Raw genomic sequence first — 22069 nt, forward strand, 5'->3', positions numbered from 1 at the left:
TGTACTTAACGTTCTCATTTGAATCGGACGTTGTTGCGAATTTTTTTCATCCCTAACTAAAGGCTAAACGAACGCTCATTGTAGAGAGTCATAACCTTAATTTGAGAAAATAGGACCTATTGATATACCTCGTTGTAATCGCAAAGGATAAGAGATTTAGTTGATGAAAGATATAACGGACAGTTTCGTTCAACCCTCATTCTGTCTTTCATTTGTAAAGCAGCAGCACACGTTTAATAGATAAATTAATTATTTTTCCTGAACAAATAATTAACGCAATTGAGACTATCAGGATGATACACAAGCATGGCATGTAAAAATTTTTTGCGATGAATAATTATCTTATCTTGTAGCGATAAAGAGAAATTACCTTATCAAGGTATTTGCGATGAAGAAAATTATCTTATCAAGTAGGGTGAAGAAAATTGCCTCATCTAGTAGCAATGAAAAAAATGATCTTCTCTGGTATCGATGAAGAAAATTACCTTATCAAGTAGCGGTAAGGAAAATTGCCTCATCTAGTAGCAATGAAGAAAATTACCTTATCTAGTAGCGATGAAGAAAATTACCTTATCAAGTAGCGGTGAAGAAAATTACCCTACCAAGTAGAGGTGAAGAAAATTACCTTATCTAGTAGCGATGAAGAAAATTACCTTATCTAGTAGCGATGAAAAAAATTACCGTACCTAGTGGCAGTGACGAAAATTACCTTATCTAGTAGCGATGAAAAAATTACCATACCAAGTGGCAGTGAAAAACATTACCTTATTAAGTAGCGATGAGCAAATTACCTTACCTAGTGGCAGTGAAGAAAATTACCTTTAGTTATCTAGTAGCGTGAGAAAATGACCTTATCTAGTAGCGATGAAGAAAATTACCTTATCTAGTAGCGATGAAGAAAATTACCTTATCAAGTAGGGTGAAGAAAATTGCCTCATCTAGTACCAATGAAGAAAATTACCTTATCTAGTAGCGATGACGAAAATTACCTTATCAAGTAGGGTGAAGAAAATTGCCTCATCTAGTAGCAATGAAGAAAATTACCTTATCTAGTAGGGTGAAGAAAATTGCCTCATCTAGTAGCAATGAAGAAAATTACCTTATCTAGTAGCGATGACGTAAACAACCTTATCAAGTAGCGGTGAAGAAAATTGCCTCATCTAGTAGCAATGAAGAAAATTAGCTTATCTAGTAGCGATGACGAAAATTACATAATCAAGTAGGGTGAAGAAATTTGCCTCATCTAGTAGCAATGAAGAAAATTACCTTATCTAGTAGCGGTGACGAAAATTACCTTATCTAGTAGCAATGAATAAAATTACCTGATCTAGTGGCAGTGAAGAAACTACCTTATCTATTAGCGATGAAAAAAATTACCTTACCTAAAGTGGCAGTGAAGAAAATTACCTTAGGTATCTAGTAGCGTGAGAAAATGACCTTATCTTGTAGCGATGAAGACAATTACCTTATCTAGTAGCGATGAAGAAAATTACTTTATCTAGTAGCGATGACGAAAATTACCTTACCTAGTAGAAATAACCAAATATGAGTAAACAAATATTGGCAATACGATAGTCATAGAAGCGTTTATTTGCCCTTGTGTTTATAAATGCGTAGAGTGATTTTCTTTCCTTTCCTTTCCATTGTAAATCAACATCAATGTTACTCCCATTGGACCACTTTTAAACAACAGCTTGAACCAGTATCTTTTAAATCGAAACGACTGTTTTAACATCAGTGAGTAATGTAGGTAGTGATTGAGTGATTGATTGATTGTTGGTGCCTTAAAGTCCAGTATCAAATGTTTCGTGCAAATTCAGGACGAAAGAGTAACATGGGCATTTTCAAACTAAAACTGAAATTATTTATACGAAAAGCATCGTGTCTAAAGATGACACTTACCTGTCAACGAAAATACACAAAACGCCTTCACATAATACGTTCAATGAAAGAATTGTATAAATAGTTTACCAATAAAATGGTGTTATCAGCATGATATGCAATTTATTTCTTTTCATAGATTCACTTCTTATCGTTGCCTTACTGACACAGTTACACTATGCCTGTGAGTACTAATTATTCATTTTCATCTTTTAAGCCAGTCTGTGTAAGAATCAGGCAATTTAGAAGAATTTCAAAACATGGTCGAAAAAAAAATAAACCCGCCGACCTAATCATCCTAGTTGAAGTTACCTTCATCCTGAGTTAGAAATGATGGTAGGTCTTTTGTTTCTGCATGTCTGATAATGCGAGAAATCTCTAGATATTTTTTGGTTAGAATGATAAAAAAATTAAGGAGTTATCTCCCCTTAATTGATCATTTTTTTTTTCATTTAACCAAAATATATTTTGAAATACCAAAACAGGAAAGGGAAACGAATGTCATATTCGTGCACCATTTTTTAATTAATGTAATCTTGAGCTGGTTTTTCTTTGACATGTTTTCACCACTGTCCGATTTTTAGGCAACTTAGATAGTTAACTCCCGTCAACATTGAATACTCAATGTGTTAACTCGTTCCTCCCAAGGATACTATTGAAAATCAGGTCGCAAAAACGTTCTGGTGAAGAGTGATGCTTAAAATGAAAAAAACATGTACATAAAAACTGTACATGTACCTAGCCAGCTTTTACATTTCTGCCAAACTTTGTTAGACGTTTTGACCAGCCGTACTTAAGAATAAATGCAAACGCCAGTTAACGAAACACTTTGCATCAAAGTAGATCTGAAAATGCAGAATATGGTGCACAGTTCAAGACATTTTGGTCAGTGCACATTTATTTGGTTTAACTATTTTTGTTTTACAGTTTGTGGACAAGATTGTCTATCATGCACTAATGTTGCAAGCCCGTCAAGCTGTCATTATACGCTGACTTGCACAGATAATGAGGTAATAATAATTCAAGGATGTAAGAGAATGACATTGTATACTTTAAACTTACTTTCATATCATATTTTAGGGATTTTTTTTCAATATCTTAAATCAAATCTAAAATATTAACAAGGACAATTGGGAGTTGGGAGTTGGGACGGAGCCGACATACAGTTAACGCTTAATACCCATGTAACTATAAAAATCAAACCATTGTCAATGTTTACTATATTAACTCATAGAATGAACTCTGTAATAAACAATGAAAAGTGTTACAACTGCGGTTGCGATATGTTAAAATACGTAAACAATAGATTTAATATACATGTTATTTTTTTTAGAATTTTGATAGGATAACAAAAAGACAATATAAAGAGCCAAACAAAAAAGGGAAAATAATAAGAATAGAGAAAGTAAACCACTAAAATTAAGAATAGATAATAATAGTGTGCTTAAATATAACAAACAGATAAAATGGGCAAAACATAAAGAAAAGAGAAAATTTGTTGAAATCAAGTACAGAAATGAATACTCCCATTTAGACAATCATATGCATAGGCATGAATTCAAGTAAAATGAAAAAAATATGAAAAGGATTTTCGGACCGTGCGGTCTTCAAAGAGCAAAACAACATAACAACACAGAAAAACAGAAAATACACCTTAATCTGCAAACACGTTTTTCAACAACAGACGATCATCAAGCTTTAAATTGTCCCGATGATATAAAGTGAACTAATCTAATGTACATTTCCTAAAATCTATCATCAACATCAAATTTATAAAAGGAACATAAATTGTTAATGTTTGTTAAAGGACTGCGGTTAATGACTAATTATATTAAGGCAGCATGCACTGCTCGTCGTTTTTTCATATAGTATTTTTTTACTTATAGGTATGCTACAAACACAAGTTCATTTCTCACTCAGGATCAGTAAGCTACGACTTAGGATGTGCATACCCGCAGGTTAGGATAATGCTTTTTAATTTGACTAATCTTAAAAGACATGTATGTATAATTAAAGACAATTTTAAAGGACCCCAGGCGTTGATTTGTATGCAGCAACCTTTTATCAAGGAAACCACGACTCTGGAATATCGTATTAACTGAGAGTTACATATATCATATGCAGGCTCTGCTGGAATGTTGTAGCATAATAAAAATAGATTAACAAATGGAAAGCTGAAATCATCAGTTTTGTCGTAAAGTTTAGTTTTCAACCGAGATTAAAAATTAGAAGTAACTCTTTTATCCATGCGTGGTAAATGTTTTGTTTTGTTAAATTAAAAAAAAAAAGTTTTTTGATTAGTAAATTAAAAACTGTTTATATATTACATTTACAAGTTTTATACGTCTTCGATTATTCTTCATCAGGAAACTAAAAGCAAAACCTTTGAAAATCAAGGAAATATAAGATCCGCAACAATTGAAAAGCTGTATGACCAAAACGAACCCTAAAATTACAGCAAAATCCATCGAAGGTCAACTTTGACCTCAGGAAATTTAAACCTCAGATTATTAACTAAATTTATGAAAGGACAAGTGTTCATCAGTAATAATAAGTATTGATTTATGTTACCATTCAGTGTATTATACATTTGGGATAAAGTAAATGGAAGATATTGTTTTTCATATTATATTATATATAATTGATTCGAGCGTCACTGATGAGTCTTTTGTAGACGAAACGCGCGTCTGGCGTACAAAATTTCAATCATTGTATCTATAATGAGTTTATATATAATATATATATATATAAATACGAATAGACAGACCTCAAAATGAAATCATACGGCAAAAAAAAAAAATAAGCAAATCGCAGCGATAATTAACTGATCGGCAGAAGGTTTTATATATACAGTCCGCCAAAAATTAAGCACCACCTATTTTTATTGCATCGAAATTTTTTTCATTTAAAAAAATCAGTTAATCCTCGAAAAAGAGAAAATATTCATGTAGCAATTTTGCTAACATATATCATTAACAAACCGTAGACTTAAGTTTGTTCACGTATGCAGGTTCTATGCATTTGAAATTTGCATTCATAGAAATAGTGAAAATTACACAAATCAGAAACGGAATTTAAGTTTCACTGTGATGTTATTTTTTTACAACAATTAGTCACCCAATATCATTAAAAGTCTCTACAAATAATCGTTGGTATGTTCGGCAAATTTAATGTCAATATTTGAGTCAATTGGATGTGTAACACCCTCTCTTCAGGTACTGTTCCATATTACGGAGTCTCATACTCTGTACAAGCCTTCTGAACTTTAGTTGAGCAAATTTATTCCATTCAGCAACAATTGCGCTTCTTAAATCGCTAAGATTTTGCAAAGGTGGATCTCTGCGATTGAGATTTCTGCCAATGGCATCCCAGACATGTTCGATAGGGTTCATGTCTGGAGACATGGAAGGCCAAAAGATAGTGTCAATGGCTTTTTGCTCTTTGTACTCTTTGTACTCGGTTATAATCCTTTCCCTGTGTGGTCTAGCATTGTCGTACATGCACAAGGGTCTTGAAGCAAGTGGAGGATTATCAAAATGAGGGACTACAGTGTTTCTAAGCACCAAATCCCTGTATGTCTGTCCGTTCATGTTACCCTGCAGAATATGCATACTCACCTTACAACAGTATGAGAAGAAACCTCATACTGTAACACCACCAGCAACGTATGCAGTCGTTGGGCAAATGTTGTTTTGGTCATTAGCAGTTTTATTTCCACGGAAAAACTCGTATTCTGCCGTCTATTGGTCGTAACAGAAACTGACTCTCATTTGACCAATGAACATTTTGCCAGCTTCTCATGTTCCAGCGTCGATGGTCATTAGCCCTTTGAAACCTGATTATACGGTGCCTGGCTGTTAGGGTAGGTCTCTTGACAACACGAAGTGCTCTAAGATAGCCTCTATGAAGTCGACAGACCAATGTTCGAACACTAACACGACCACCTTGACGCTTGTGGTGTCTAAGCTGTGAGGCAGGAGTAAATGGGTTGGTTTTAGCGCAACCAATAAGGAGTCTGTCATCACGATCGGTAGTTAAACGGGATCTTCCGGACCTTGGTCTATCATTTACAGTTCCTGTGTCAACATGACGTTTTAAAAATCTGACAATGACGGTGTGTTTAACATTGAAATGGTTACCTATGCAACTAGTGCTCCTACCGGCATTTGACATGTCAATTGCTTGTCAAGGTTCAGTCACATATAACTTACCCCTTGCTGTATTTCACAGTGACTTGGTGAAGGTCAAATTTCACCTGTACGCGGGGCAGTATGAAGATGATTTAAAGGCATCGAAACAGTGTATTCGAAAAAGTGCAAATGACCTTTAATAAAATATTGCTTGGCGTGTTGATCGGAGTTTATTTTTATTGGTCGTAATGAATTTTCTTAGTGTATGTGATAGGCAATTCATAACACCAAACATAAATATTTTTTCGCAATAGTTAAAAAAAAGATGCCAGTTATATTTAGGTGGTGCTTAACTTTTGGCGGACTGTATACATTAGAAGTATTTACAATGCATTGTTAGTTTTTAAATGTTTTCGAAGACTTTCCTTTAATACCTTTTCTGAGCATATTATACATGTTATATAGACTTGCAGTCATCTAACAGGCTCGATTTTTGGAAAGAGAACTGAGGGAAGAAGGCAGATATGTTCCGCATGCTGTAATAGTACCAGTCTATGTAATCGTGATTTACCTTGTTTTAACACGGTTTCAAACGGTATTTGATAATTTCAGTATATGTGTAACAAAAAGTAAATGAGTTATAAAAATGCCAGAGACATTCTCAGAAAAAAATCAGATAAATATACCAACTGGCTACAGCTAGATAGACATATTTATAGAATGCACGAATTCTTTTAGGCCCATTCACAGATTCAATCTTCAAATATCTATGTATTCTAAAAAAATAGAGGATTGTTGTTGCAAAAATAAAAGTTTGTTTAATAAGTATAACATAACTTCATGTTTGAACAGAGAACTAGATTCAATACCAACAGAAAATTATCTCGACCTGGTAAAATCATAAAAATTTAATAAGGAACAGTTTATTTTTTTTTAGTAAATCCGCGATCTTCTTCGGCAAATTGTTTTTTCAAAACCTACCACAAAAAGATTTATTTACAAAACAAGAAACATTAATCAGTCCCACATTTCCTTCATTAGGTGGATATGTCTCGTTCGTGAATCACTTGATATATGGTACATAATGAGATTCCATAATAAAAGGTTTCCATGGTTGAGAAAGCGTCAATTTTCTTCGTAATCAATTCAATAGATAAACAGTTATGAAAATGTATATTTTGTCCTTAAATCAAATGAAAATAAAATGTGGACTCATTTTGTAGTTCCATTTTTCCAAATCTGTCATTAAAACGTCTATTCACATGAACTGACAGTGAATCTCTTCTGTACGAGAATTAACAGATGCCATCATGAATTGATTGATCGTTAAGGAATATCCGTGTCAAAGATTGTAACAGATATGTTCTCTGTACAGATATTTGCGGACGCTACTATGAATTGGTTGTTCAGAACATCTGTGGTGAGTATAGCCAAAACACCGACATGATGTCCTTGTAAATAAATTATTACCGGATGCGACGTATCAGCGAATTGGTGTTTGCTATGGGCAAGATACATGAGTTTAACTCCGGTTTCCGTGGAATCCGTTTTGCACGATGTTTAGTTTTCTGTGTTATGTTTTTGGACTGTTGTTTGTCGTTTCATCTTTTTCTTTTTTTTTTCTCTTTTGGTCTTTTTAGTTTTACTTCGACTGCACGGCTTCCATGGTAGCAATTTTCTTTATAAGGACGTCATATTTCATTATTCATTAAATACATTTTTTTTTTTCAAATTATACAGGTACAATTTTACCACGTGAATGTTCAGATATCGCAGATGTGAAGACCGGTGTGTATGATATATATCCTGACGGTGTCCTACCAGCAGTTCCGGTCTATTGTTTCGTTAATGAAACTAGGAAATGGACGGTATTATTTAATCTTTATTATATACTTAGTAGTAAATACAGATAAATTATATGTGTAATACGGTCAACGGCAATCGTGCTGTATCAGTCATCCGTGATGATATAGATATCAGTCACGGTTGCAAAGGCTTTATCACACCTTTAATCTGTTTGATGTCACGTCATCGATATCAGTCACTGTTGCAAAGGCTTTATCAAACCCCTAATCTGTATAACGTCATGTCATATAAAACATCTACTTGAGGTATATAATAATGTGAATATGGCTTTTTTCAATATCACATAACCAATGTAATCCCTCGAGCAGAGCTTTTGGGATTATATTGGTGTCTCGGGTTGATACGGATGTGATATTGAAAAAGCCATATGATATTCTCTATTTATTCATTAAAGGTAGATAGGGTGTCTTCCTCCATCTTGGATTTTGAAATACTAGAAGACAATCGGTCTAGATCTTTAATAAAAGGTGCAAGTTTTGAGAGTAGTAGGTAATTCATGTGTAAGAATTTTCATTTCAATATAGAAAATAATATATTTTATCATATTTTTGGTTGTATATTACAAAAAAAAAAAAAACAGAATGCTTTTGTTTGATTCTATTTTTTCCAACTTTGCCACATAAGGGGAGGCAACTCAAATGTAAGGGCAGATAATTCAGATAAAGTTACTTTTACAATAGAATGTGTTAGGAATTTACCTATTTTATTATGTAGCAAGAAAACGGGTCCCGTGACCCTATTTTTTCTTTTTCTTATCTGAAAGCATACTATTAGAGCTATCTTCTCGTATTTTATCTCAAAATTCTATGGTGTAGTTTTCGTTTTATGGCAGAAAATTGGGTTTCCATGCATAATTTATACAAAATCTGTCAATTTTGCACACCCTGTAGCGTGAAAATAAGCCCCGTGACCCATTCTTTTTATTATTATTTTATAAAAAGCATGATATAAAATACGTTTTGGCAAATTATTAAAAAATTCTATGGATTATAATTTAGACACCCCATCTACCTTAAGTTCACTTGGACCCATGACATTGGTATTCATCGTCTGCTGTCCACTGTCGTTTTCAAAAATATTCTCATGAGAACCAGGATTTCCTGAACTATCATATGGGATCTAATTTGAATACTTAATACATGATGTTAGTTCAATTTCTATTAATAAAAAAGAAATAGAGAAAACAAAAAAAGTAATTGATTGTTTTACCTTTAATGGTTTTTGGCTTTTCTTTTTACGTTTCCTTATATGATGTATTTTCCTAAGTAATTATACAGCCCTTGCATTCATTTTTTACGGGTTTTGATCGATCCTGATGAAAGTAAATCCAGAAAACGCTTCGTTACATTTTAATGTTGTGTTTTTGTTGTGTCGTTGTTCTCCTCTTATATTTGATGCGTTTCCCTCAGTTTTAGTTTGTAACCCGGATTTGTTTTTATCTCTATCGATTTATGAGTTTCGAACAGCGGTATACTACTGTTGCCTTTATTTCGGACACACCAAATTTATTAAGTGTTATTTTTTTATCGGAAAATCATAAAATATTCAGTAATGAACTATTGTGCAATTCTCGCCGCGAAATAGCCTTTTGTGTGCTGATGCGGCGTAAAGCGATCACCCATCAATTAATAAACCTATCAACGATTGACGAAATGATATGGCCTCCGAAGTTTCTCAAAAGAGACTTCTTTTGGTCCGTTATGATATCCCCAGAAACCATAAAGTCAAAATGAACCAAATATTTTTCGGGATCATACTTAAAAGTAAGGTATGACGTCCCGTTTACATGGCTGCTGGTTCTAAAATAAGAACACTACGATTGGAAAAAATAAAGATGTTTGTGAAACTCGACAAAATCTTGCGGATTTTAACCAAATTAAGGCCTAAAAGATATAGAGTGCATGCTTCGAAAAATCTGTCGAGTCAGATATGTATGCAAGCATATGTATAAGATACACTTTTGGCGACGCAAGGATTTTAAATGTTTTCAGTCATGCAAATCAACGGTGACGTCATAAGAGGAGAACTGATCAAGACGTACATATATTATGAAAAGTTAACACATTTTTTCTATTGGCATCGTTATAACAAGATGCGTTTTGATTATAGGCATTTAATACTAACTTGAAATTTGAGCTAGAAATAAGGGGTCATGCATGCATTTTGGGGTAAAATCGACCCTTCTCCTTTATCTAGCACATTTACCTTCTCAAACATAATAATAATTATATGTAGCAATCTTACCGTCCAATTTCTTGTTATGGATAATAGTGGTAATAAATACCGTCTTCCTAGACTAATAATTCAGAAGAAAACTTAATTATAAAACAGGTTATTCAAAGAAGAATCAACGGATGTACTGATTTTTACCGCGGATGGGAAGCCTACAAGGAGGGATTTGGGAATAGCAGTGGAGAATACTGGCTAGGTAACTGCTATTTACAAAAGGAATTCCTATTACTAATGTTGTATCATTCAATAATCTTTCGCCAGACGCGCGTTTTGTCTAAAAAAGACTCATCAGTGACGCTCGAATTAACAAATTAAAAAGGCCAAATAAAGTACGAAGTTGAAGAGCACTTAGGTTGTTCGACGAACCCACATCCAGCATGGTCACCATTTCTTACTAGAGAGTATATTGTTTGATCTGATTTCATTTAACTCCGATATAAGCAATACATGGTCTTCTTTTTAGCTAAGCGGAATCTAGGGGAAACGTGATCTTATGCCATCACTTGGCGTGCGTTGTGTTCGTTCTTCGTTCAGTTTTTACTTTGCTTCATTTTATTCTTCTTCTCTGAAACCATATGAACAATGATTTAATATTTGACGGTGATAATGCCTGGCGGGTCTTCTATAAACGATCTTCGTTTTGTTTATCTATCTAATGAAAAGACGTCGCAACATAAAATAAAACAGAGTTGAAAACGTTTGAAGAAATATAGAAACTTTAAACAGCTAAATTGATCTGCTTTACAAAAGCTGCAAATAAGTCAAAATGACCATAATCGCCAATCCACTCCTTATCTGCATGAGTGCATGCCCCTTAATGACGATTTTAACTCATTTTGTGTGTTTAGTTATTATATGATAGTAAATAAAAAGTACTATAAGAGGCACAAAGTATAAGTAAAATTATATCACCAAATTAGTCACTTAAATTCTCACAATCTATACCTAAAATGAGTTATTGCCTCGGTGATGACATTGTTTACCAATATTTTAACTATTGTATCTAGAGAGAAACTGTAAACAGCGAAAAAAAGATCAGCATTATAAGAACAACAAATAAGTCAACATATTACTTTAATCGTCAATCGACTACTTATAAAAGTTATTGCCACGAAAAAATGATGTTTACCTTTCTTATGTGTATGGTTATTAACTTTTAACTTGATAAAAAAATAGAGAGAATCTGTTTTCATAAAAAACAAAATCATAGGAATGGTCGCCCTTCAAAAGCCGTGTTTACCTTGCTGAGTGAAATACACATTTAAGTCCACGCATTACTCAGATTGTACACGACCGTCCCAAATCCTTCAGGATATATAAATTCTTATCTTCTTCTTTGAAACAACATGATGACTAACCCGCAAAAATACAACAAACAGACAAAACAAAATAACATAAAAACTTATATATATAATTGTGAAATGGTAGAAATTTTCTACAGCCCATTATCCATTAAAGTCCTCATTTTGTTGGTAATCAGACACCAAAAGGGCCGCCAGTGGCATGTAACAGGTCCTTTTCAAATGAAGTCTGCTCTAGATCTGAAACGGAAACCATTTTAGGTGATCCAATAAAAATATCCCTCAATATTGGATGGAATGATTGATATAAATGGTGCCACAAACATGCTTGTTCCTATTTAAACATATGGGAAGTCATTTTTTTCAGTTTCGCCCACTAATTGACTTATATTGACCAAAGCAAAGCTATAAGAGATATTAACATACATAGAAAAGAGGTTACAGTGACAGCAGTCAACACTAAGCAAAAAGTTAAATTTCTAATAATTTGAACGTTTTAACTGTCTTGGACTGGTATTTTAGTTTGAATGATATCGTTTCACAATATTAACTAAAATTTTTAAACACAATTTTATTTTTCAATGGAATACTTCAATCACATTTTGAAAAAAATGTCAAGTGGACCAGGTTGTCGAATCCCTAAAACTGTAGACACAAATTGGAACTGAGAAATGTAAAATTTGAATTGAGAATTGTGAACTTGGACGTGAGAAATGTTCAGCTGGAAGGGAGAAATGTCAAGTAAGAAGTTCAAATTTCAAGAAGTTGAAAGTTTGAAATGTCAAGTTGGAAATGAGAAATGTCAAGTTAGAAGTTCGAAATGTCAAGTTGGAAGTTTGAAATGTCAAGTTGGAATTTCGAAATGTCATGAAGTTGAAAGTTCGAAATGTCAAGTTAGAAGTGAGGAATGTCAAGTTGGAAGTTCGAAATGTCCAGCTAGGAGGAGAAATGTCAAGTTGAAAGTTCGATATGTCAAGTAGTTAGTGAGCAATATAAACTTGGAAGAGATAAATGTCAAGTAAGAAGTGAGAAAAGTCAACTTGGAATTGAGAAATGTCAATTTGTAAATGATAACTATCAAGTATGAAATAAGTGAATGTCTGTACTGTTCTTTTGCTGTGTCATACCTAGTTTTTTTCATTCAGGTAACGAAAACATACACAAAATATCGTCCCATGGAAGACATGCATTAAGAATTGAATTGTCCGACTTCGATAACCAAGTTAGATATGCAGAGTATGAAATGTTTTCAATCGGTGACGAACGGGATGGATATCAGCTTGCTGTTAATGGTTATTCTGGCGATGCTGGTAAGGTGATTTATGTAAAAACAAACTTATTTTATATGTTTTGGATGTAAACAGATCATATTGCATGCGAAACGATAATTTTAAACTCAAAAGGCAATATACATCCGCCTATTCAATACCCAAAAATACAAAAAAATGCAAAACAAAAACACTTGATACATGTAGCACATGTTAAAAAATGATATCTTCAAAATGAAATCTAAGTCTGTCAACTTACGTACTTGATAAAGGTAAATCAAGAAAAGCGATATGGACGAACAAAATTTATAACATGCATCAAGTGTCATTCTTCTAGGAAGTCGGTACCACTGCTATAGTGGAGTTCAAGTCCCGATGTAATCGTCAGCTCTGTGATTTTGTACTAACATATAGAATACCTTTACATTGTCAGAAAATGCAGTATAATGTAGAGGTTTTCTAAAATTCTTTGCACAACGTAAAGGATAAATACCGTGTACGACACACCTCATTTTAGAAACGTCTCGGGCAAAGGGTAAAATTCTCCTTTGATTTAAAAATGAGCAAGAAACTACGGTTCCAACTCCATCAGGACAAGCTGACCTATAATTAGACTGGTTCCCACTCCTTTATCTTTTTGGATCTGACAGATATAAGGGTGTCTCAGATACCCGCAGTGGCGGATCCAGAAATTTTCATAAGTGGGGGCCCACTGACTGCCTAAGAGGGGGCCCGCTCCGGTCATGTTTCAGTGATTCTCTATATAATCAACCAAATTTTTCCCAGAAAAGGGGGGACCCGGGCCCCCTGCCCCCCCTGCCCCCCCCCCCCCCCCCTCTGAATCCGCCTCTGACCCGTATGTTGAATGGGAGAAAACGATCCTAAGTTAATACAGATTTACTGCTCTGTTTATGTCCTCTTTGATAATAAAAGTTCTTGAGTATTGAGGTGTTTTTGTCACCGTCCAAAACGAGAGAATATACGCGTACAACTCCTTGTTATTGTGTATTTGGTTTGTTGTCTCACAAGAATCTACGTACATCAGCCTGGTATTTGCTTAACGCCAACACATTTAATGTATAGTTGCCTACGAAGAAGTGGTCTTCAAGTCAAACGGTCTTATGTTGAAGCTATCCTAAGAAGGAAAGTTCAACGTGGACAAGCATATGTCAGTTGGAAGTTTATAAAATGTTAACAAAAGCCCATGGTTCAAATATGAACGTATATATTATCTTCTTGATAACAGTTCCCCGAGTATAGTTTAATGCAAAAAGGGAAAATTAAATTTAAATTCTTCCTACAAGTATAGGATAACTAAAGTAATTTTTATTTATGAGCACATGAAATGAATTGGTCTTTAAAAATCGGTACAATGTGTGTTTTCATTTTTGTTAGATATTTTTCGCGCTACTTTTCGCTATTATAAGTAAAGTCATTTTTTACAGTTTGTTCTTAAGTTATGCTGTTCAATGTACACCATTGTCTTAGGTTGAGTGAGGGCTGAGCGCTAAGCAGGCTTTTAGATTTCTGGTTTAAATTACAAATGAATTTCACATTTTGTTTAAATAATAGCTGACTGAACGGTACTGGATTTGTTCATTCATTGTTGAAGCCGAATAATGACCTATGTTTTCATACATCCAAGTCATTTGGCCTCAGCAAGATAGTTGCATAATTAGTACTTATTCATCTCTTTATCATATATATATTGTATATATATTGTAAGTACGTCTGCACCAGTGACAACTTTACGACAGATTTTATCCATCGGATCACCAGTGATGGTGATACAAGGCTGAAAACACATTCTGTATACATAATTCGTCTAAATAACAGCCCAACAATGATAGATCTGTAAGTTTGCGGAAGCAAATTTTTGTTCTTCCCTGGCCGGGATTCCAACTCATGCTACTGAGATATCGTGGCACCAAATCGCCTTGCACTATGCCCGACGCGCTAGACCACTCGGCCATCATTAACTTGTAAGATCCTCTACGATAGATAATTCAGCTGATCTGTAATATTCCATCTTCATGCCTTATATATCATGTACTGTGTTACGACGCTAGATAAAAACTGACGAGTAAAGGTAACACCCGGCCACCGAAAGCTTGTTTTTTGTCGAGCCTAGGTGGTCGAGTGGTCTAGCGCGTCGGGCATAGTGCAGGGCGATTTGGTGCCACGATTCTCAGTAGCATGAGTTCGAATCCCGGCAAGGGAAGAACAAAATTTACAGATCTAACAGTGTTGGGCTGTTATTTAGACGAATTATATATACAGAATGTGTTTTCAGCCTTGTATCACGATCACTGGTGATCCGATGGATAAAATATGTCGTAGAGTTGTCACTGGTTCAGACGTACTTATTATATATATATAATTCGTCTAAATAACAGCCAAACAAGGATACATTTAATTTAAATCCTTTATCATCCTTTGGTCAATGTTGGATGCTAATTGTCGTGTATTTGGTTTGCTGTCATTTACGTAATCCCATTGGCAAATTTATTTCTTCTTTATATAAGAACATTTTTTTTACGTTGAATATGGTATTAAATTGATTAAATGACAATAAAAGCCTCTCTTACACGAAAGTCAAACACAATTATATTTCAGGAGATTCTTTACTAGCACACAATGGTATGAAGTTTTCTACCTTCGACAGAGACAATGACATTTCTTCTGTAAAAAACTGTGCAGAATTTCATGGTGGGGCCTGGTGGTATAAGTGGTGTTATGCATCCAATCTGAATGGTAAATACCTGCCTGGTCGAATCGATTACAGTGTTAGTGGAGACAAGTCAGTTGTATGGCATTCATGGCATGGCGATGACTACGGCTTAAAATCGACAAATATTATGATGAGGAAATACTGAATATTTTTTAATAAATTTTATCTACAATTGTATTTGTGATATTACATTTATAATGTTACAGAATACATTATCTGACAGCCGACAATGCGAGCCAGCTCAACTCCAACCTTTCAGAGTTGATTGTTTTTTATTTGCTGAACTTCCAGTACCAAATATACCATGCATATTCAGGACCCACTTTAGGATTTATTAATTATTGATTGTGTAATCCCCAGTGGCAAATATTTCACCGACAAGTCTGACAATAATAAATAGATAAATCCAGAAAAAAACAAAACTCATTGTTAATTATTCAACTATTTAGTAATAAACGGTTCTCATTAATAATCGAAGAAATTGAGAATGATGTCTAAACTGGAAACAGTTCCATATTGGTAATTGCCGAATATTCTTGCCTTCATTCCCGTCTTAACAGTTTCTACATACTTGTCTCAATAAAGAAAGTCATATGCTCGTTCAATTTTATTATTGATTAGTTTGTCTAGAAATTTACCTTTTTACATAAAACATGGTCTCTATATTTTTAATAACAAACATAAATGGTTAAATGTATAAAATTACATTGAGTTTGATAGGTTAAGTAATACTATGATTATTTTGTCAAATATGAATAAAAGAATATGTGGAGTATACATCAACGAGACAGCAACCCGACAACAAAAATCACCAAAAGACATCTAGAGGGCAAGATACGGTTTAAAAAAAAAACAGGCATCCCTACATTATGTCAATTGGTTATCGTCCAGCCTATAAAAATTGAACCGCCTCGGTGGTCTCCTGGTTGCGTGTTCGCCCCGAGTTTACATGTTAATGACCGGTAGGGCGTGGTTTCTCAGATAAGAGAGATGTCCCTTTAATAAAATATCTTCCTGTTTTCAATTTTATATTGAAGTTGATGAATTGTATACCATATGTTTTCGTTAATAATAAAATTATAGAAATATTCATTTTGTATTCATATACTGAAAAATTGCACTTGTTTGAATGGCAGTGACTTATAGTTATCACTATGTTTGGTTTTCACTCTTTCCTATAGAACTCGTACAATAACTCGAGTTTGCTTTGAACAATTTAAATGTATAAGAATTTTCAAAAACATGGTTCCTCAATGAAATAAACATTTAATTATTGGAGAACTGATCATTATCGTGATACATGGACTGCCCGTAGGACAGTGGTATTGACTGCGACAGCGATAATGACCTCGCCTACGGCTCAGTCATTATCGTTGTCTTAGTCAATATCACTGTCCTGTGGGCAGCCCATATATCACGATACTGACCAGTTTTCAATAACTATTATGTAAATAAAGAATAGAATTATTGATGATTTGACATGCGAAAAATATTGACGAAGTTCCTGACATAAAACAGAGGTAATCACATATAAGAAAAAAGAATTATTGATGATTTGACATATGCATACGACATATATTGACGAGATTCCTAACATGAAGCAGGAAATATGACCAGCCCACGTATACATACTTGATGATAACTTGCTGCTTGATTGAATTAAAACTTATACAGATTGTATAAATAGGAACGAGGAAGAAGCGTGTTGATTTTGGTGCCAACAGCCTAAGTCAAGGTTGAAGTGTAATTTGTTTAGAATTGGTTTAGAGGTGATATTCCACGATACATTTATCATTTATCATGCTTTATATACAGGTGAAACGGTAGCAATACTGCGTACATGTCAAGTAATCCCTCAAATCATACCTACACGAGGGTAGGAATGCCCTTTATCGTCAAGCGTCTAACGTCCGATTTCCACTACCGTTAGACTCAAATGAGCTTTAATTTTTTATCGTCATTCGTCATTTCTCATGTTGTAGCTACGGTTAGTGTCAAAATGGATAAAACGTTTATCGGTAACGTTGTTTTAGCAAATATTTTACCGTCATTCGTCATGTGGAGTACCCCATTCCTACCCTCATACACGTTTAAATGTGCAGTTCGTGGAGCATCATTTGGCAGTGCCAACGTTTAAGGTATAAATCACGTCGTGTTTTATCTTCTCTCTTTTAAATTGCATGTATTAATTTTTTCTCATTCCGGGCCCTTTTTATACGATACGGGTTTTATATAAAAATAAGAAGATGTGGTGTGATTACCAATGAGACAACTGCCCACCAGAGACCAAATGACATAGAAGCTAACAACTATAGGTCACCGTACAGCCTTCAACAATGAGCATAACCCATAGCGCATACTAAGGTATAGAAGGTCCCGAAATGACAAATGTAAAACAATCCAAACGAGAAAACTAACTGCCTGATTTTAAACAAAACAATAAACGAAAAACAAAATTATATGATATGCACGACAAAGGACAACAACTGAATTACAGCTCCTGACTTTGGATAGGCATATACAGAATGCGGCGGTATTAAACTGTTCGCTTTGAAGGCTGATAGGGTACCTGTGTATATATATTATATATATATATAAACAAGTCTAAATTGAAAACAACGTTCAAACCTATGATTGCGTTGGAAAAAAATCCGTAATTTTTATACGTGTGCATGCAAAACAAATTTCTTGTTAGAGGGGTCTAAATCACTTCTAACCTCTCATCATATCTGTCAGAATCTGTCAGGAGAACTGTTCTAGGACAGTATATAGAACTGTCATCCTGACACCTTTTAGACAGTTCTAGCTAGAACAGTTCTAACCTAGAACTGATTTGGTCAGTTCTACCTAGAACTGATTTATACAGTTCTACCAAGAACTGATCCTGACAGTTCTACCTTAGAACAGTTTTAGACAGTTCTACGGCTAGAACAGTTCTACGACTAGAACAGGTCTACGATTAGAACTGATTTGGTCAGTTCTACGGCTAGAATAGATTTAGTCAGTTCTATCCATATATATTATATAATATTCGCTGTCTCAAATACATTGAAATTCTGTTAACTTTGACAGGAGGCATTTTGCGTGTGGCTTTATCAACGATAATAATAACACTGAATGGTGACCAGTGAGATGCCCTAACTGCAGTGACGTCATTTAGAACTGTTCTACAATCCTGACAGGTTTGGTCAGTTCTACGGCTAGAACTGATTTGGTCAGTTCTACCTAGAACAGTTTTAGACAGTTCTACCCTAGAACTGATCCTGACAGTTCTACCTAGAACTGATTTGGTCAGTTCTACCTAGAACTGATTCTGACAGTTCTAGCACAGTTTAGAACAGTTCTATGACAGATTATTCTGACAGTTCTAATGAGAGGTTAGAAGTGATCTCCACTGTACAGCACAATCAACATTTTGTGAAAAAGTATATTTTAACAAAACATACTTTTGTAAAAAAAGTGAAAAAGTATATTTTAACAAAACGCACTGGACTAACAGGTCGAACAACAAATGTTCTTAAACCCTGCTGATTGCCATTGGCGATTGCCAAATAAACAGATCACCGATGTAATAAATGGATCTTAATTATCAATTTAATACTAAACAGAAAACAATAAACTAGCGGAAAAGATGGTATACCGCAAACAAAAAGTGCAAAGGTTTTTGTATACCATATCCGGATTTCGACAATTAATGTCTCTTCAGTGATGTTAGGAATCGATACGGTATTTGGAAAGCCATACAATTTACCTCAATGTAGGATAGACTCTTGAATTTTGAGAAGTCAAAATAGGATGAACGGATCTAATAAACCCGAAGGCAAAGATAATACAAGCCCAAAGGAAAAAATATAAACAAGTCTAAATTGGAAACAACGTTCAAACCTATGATTGCGTTGGATAAAAACCGCATTTTTTATACGTGTGCATGCAAAACAAATTTCTTGGTAAAGGGGTCTAAATACAGCACAAACAACATTTTCCAAAAGACCAAAAAAAGTGACAAAGTATATTTTAACAAAACGCATTTGACTAGCAGGTCGAACAACGGATGTTCTAAAACCCTGCTGACTGCCATTAGCGATTGCCAAATAAAATTATCACCAAATGTAACAATATGGATCTTAAATATTAATATATATCACTGAAGAGACATTAATTGTCGAAATCCGGGTATGGTGTACAAATTTTTGCACCTGATATTTGCGGTATACCATCTTTTCGGCAAGTTTATTGTTTTCTGTTTGGTATTAAATTGATAATTTTTAAGATCCTTTTTGTTACATCTTGTGATACGTTTATTTGGCAATCTCCAATGGCAGTCAGCAGGGTTTAAGAACATCAGTTGTTCGAATTGTTAATCAAATGCGTTTTGTTGAAATATACTTTTTCACTTTTTTGGTCTTTTGGAAAATGTTATTGTGCTGTATTTAGACCCCTCTACCAAGAAATTTGTTTTGCATGCACACGTATAAAAATTGCGGTTTTTATCCAACGCAATCATAGGTTTGAACGTTGTTTTCAATTCAGACTTGTTTATATATATATATAATTATTCTAAATATCAGCACAACAATGTTAAATCTTCAAATTTGCGGAAGCAAATTTTTGTTTTTTCCTCGCCGGGATTCGAACTCATGCTATTGGGATATCGAGACAACACCGCCTGCACCGTGTCCAGCGCTCTAGACCACTCGACCACCTAGACTGAACACATATATATTACATGTTTGTCCTTTTGTCTGTGGGAATTAAATCGTCTCGTTGGCAATCATACCACATTTTCTTATTTCTTATTTGTCACATTCATAAATACGAGGGACGATGATCGTAATATGATTATGGGCTTGAATGTTCGCATTAAGAATCATTTACGATATATGAAGGTCTGGATGAGGTTTACATAATAGAGAATAATGGACTAAATCTACAGAAAAAAATTGACATAAAAATAAAAAATAAAAAAAAGTAGGACAAAAAATAGAGAAAATGACATATAAAATTAAAGGATACCGAAAAGGAGTATTCCGAAAATTCATTAATAATATAATATAACTAAGTCCTCACAAGATGAATAACTATGTACATTACATGACGGATTTATTTTGAAATTCATTCTCTAATATTCCGTATAAATCAGAAAACCAGAAAAGCTGTTGTAATCATGCTCTAACCGTTCTGTTCCTCCGTCCGAATCTCTCACCCAAACACTGTCGTTCACGTCCAGATCAGTAATAACTGACATGGTTCCGCTTTCGAACCCGTTACGATCGGCCCAGTTCTGGCCAATGGCTACTCCATTTTTAACAATCTCAACATGGATTCCATGATTAGGCATTGACATTACTGTATTGGTGATAAAATACAATCCCGCTGCTGGTGCTTTGAATATACCACTGAATCTGTTGTAACCATCTCCAACGTTTACTTTGACAACATCGTAGGCGACTGAATGATTAGAACTGACGTTAAAATTCGTAGAAAGATGTGTGTGGAACGCCACTGGAGTTTGACCATTGGGTAATAAGAATCGTGGCCCTTTATTGTGATATGAACTCGTTTTCTCGGCGCATTCAGAATCTAAAATTCAGAGAGAAAAAAAGAAATAACTAAATTGATGAAACTTAACTCTAAATGTGGCGAGACTCTTCAAATTAAAAATTGATCACCAATACCGGTAGCGAATTTTACGGAATAATGTAAATGCAAATAAATATAGAAAACAGAAATTTAAGATTCGATTTTTACGATATGCTGAAAACATTTTAATCCGGAATGATGTTTTTTCATTGTGAAGCAGTTCCTTAAAAAGTCCTTGAAAAGCAATAATTTTCAAATTCTTCGTTTATGGTCGAAGCTCTGGTGTGTCATAATGATATTCGACACACATTATTTTATACTGTTTACTAGCACATTATTTGATATTGTACACTAACACACATTTTTTTGTTAAAACTATAATTTAAAATACTGGCATGTTTTCATTTGAATGTAACATGTGTTACTGAATACAGAAAATGGTTCACATCATCTTAGCTCGTCGAGAATGTTAATCTATTTCATATGAAATGTGTTATGTCTCAACTAAGGTATAATCATTTGTTTACTATTGGAAATTCTATTGAATTGAATAAATAACAGGGATAGTCCTTATGGGTTTATTCTTATGGGGACTTTGTTTGGCAGACTTCGTAACAGCATCCTATTACAATCATTTCTTGTTATCTATGTTATTTGTGGTAATTTGTTGGCGGCGAAAAGTTGTGTGCTAGTCCTACGTACTTTTTTCCTTCATTTCTGCCAGTTCTTCCTTCAACGTTGAAACTTCTGCTTTCATTTCATCTAAAAAGATAAAACAAGCAGACTTAATTGAATAAATGGTTTCTTATGTAACCTTTGTCTTCCCTTTTGCGCCAAATGCACATTTGCCAACTTATAAAAACTGTTCATTGTCCCTTACCATAGAAAACGTGGCATAATCTTAGCATGTGCTTTTGCGACATAGTTAAATTTTGGCATTTTTTAATACACTTTAGATTTATTAGGGAAAACTTTTTCTAATTTTTGGTCTTTAATGGTCTTTAACTTCATTCTTTCCTCAGCCTTTAAACTATTTCATTAGGCGTCGCTGATGAGTCTTGTGAATACGAAACGCGCATC

The 22069-nt window shown here is 34.2% G+C and overlaps 1 protein-coding gene and 1 long non-coding RNA gene across 2 annotated transcripts; one reads left to right on the forward strand and one right to left on the reverse strand.

The window, feature by feature from the left end:
* Positions 1 to 2814: 2814 nt before the first annotated feature.
* LOC127721860 (microfibril-associated glycoprotein 4-like) lies at positions 2815 to 15586 on the forward strand. Its single transcript, XM_052228669.1, has 6 exons — positions 2815 to 2891; positions 3768 to 3839; positions 7752 to 7879; positions 10209 to 10305; positions 12556 to 12720; positions 15295 to 15586. Exons 2-6 carry the CDS (start codon positions 3770 to 3772, stop codon positions 15552 to 15554), a joined length of 720 nt encoding a protein of 239 aa, XP_052084629.1. The 5' UTR covers positions 2815 to 2891; positions 3768 to 3769; the 3' UTR covers positions 15555 to 15586.
* Positions 15587 to 20492: 4906 nt separating this feature from the next.
* LOC127721864 (uncharacterized) lies at positions 20493 to 21859 on the reverse strand. The gene is made up of 2 exons (XR_007991499.1): positions 21692 to 21859; positions 20493 to 20989 (listed from the first exon to the last, which is right to left on the reverse strand). It is a non-coding gene; the product is annotated as an uncharacterized LOC127721864 (long non-coding RNA).
* Positions 21860 to 22069: the final 210 nt, after the last annotated feature.

Source organism: Mytilus californianus, unplaced genomic scaffold, assembly GCF_021869535.1.
Source record: "Mytilus californianus isolate M0D057914Y unplaced genomic scaffold, xbMytCali1.0.p SCAF_12, whole genome shotgun sequence".
In the NCBI taxonomy this organism is placed as follows: Eukaryota; Metazoa; Mollusca; class Bivalvia; order Mytilida; family Mytilidae; genus Mytilus; species Mytilus californianus.

What these genes read in the sequence shown, in the direction of transcription:
- LOC127721860 (XM_052228669.1), top strand. Translation starts at nt 3,770, where the DNA reads ATGCTACAAACACAAGTTCATTTCTCACTCAGGATCAGTAAGCTACGA. An exon ending in ATGAAACTAGGAAATGGACG is followed by an intron (nt 7,880 to 10,208) that starts GTATTATTTAAT and finishes ATTATAAAACAG; the next exon opens with GTTATTCAAAGAAGAATCAA. An exon ending in CAGTGGAGAATACTGGCTAG is followed by an intron (nt 10,306 to 12,555) that starts GTAACTGCTATT and finishes TTTTTCATTCAG; the next exon opens with GTAACGAAAACATACACAAA.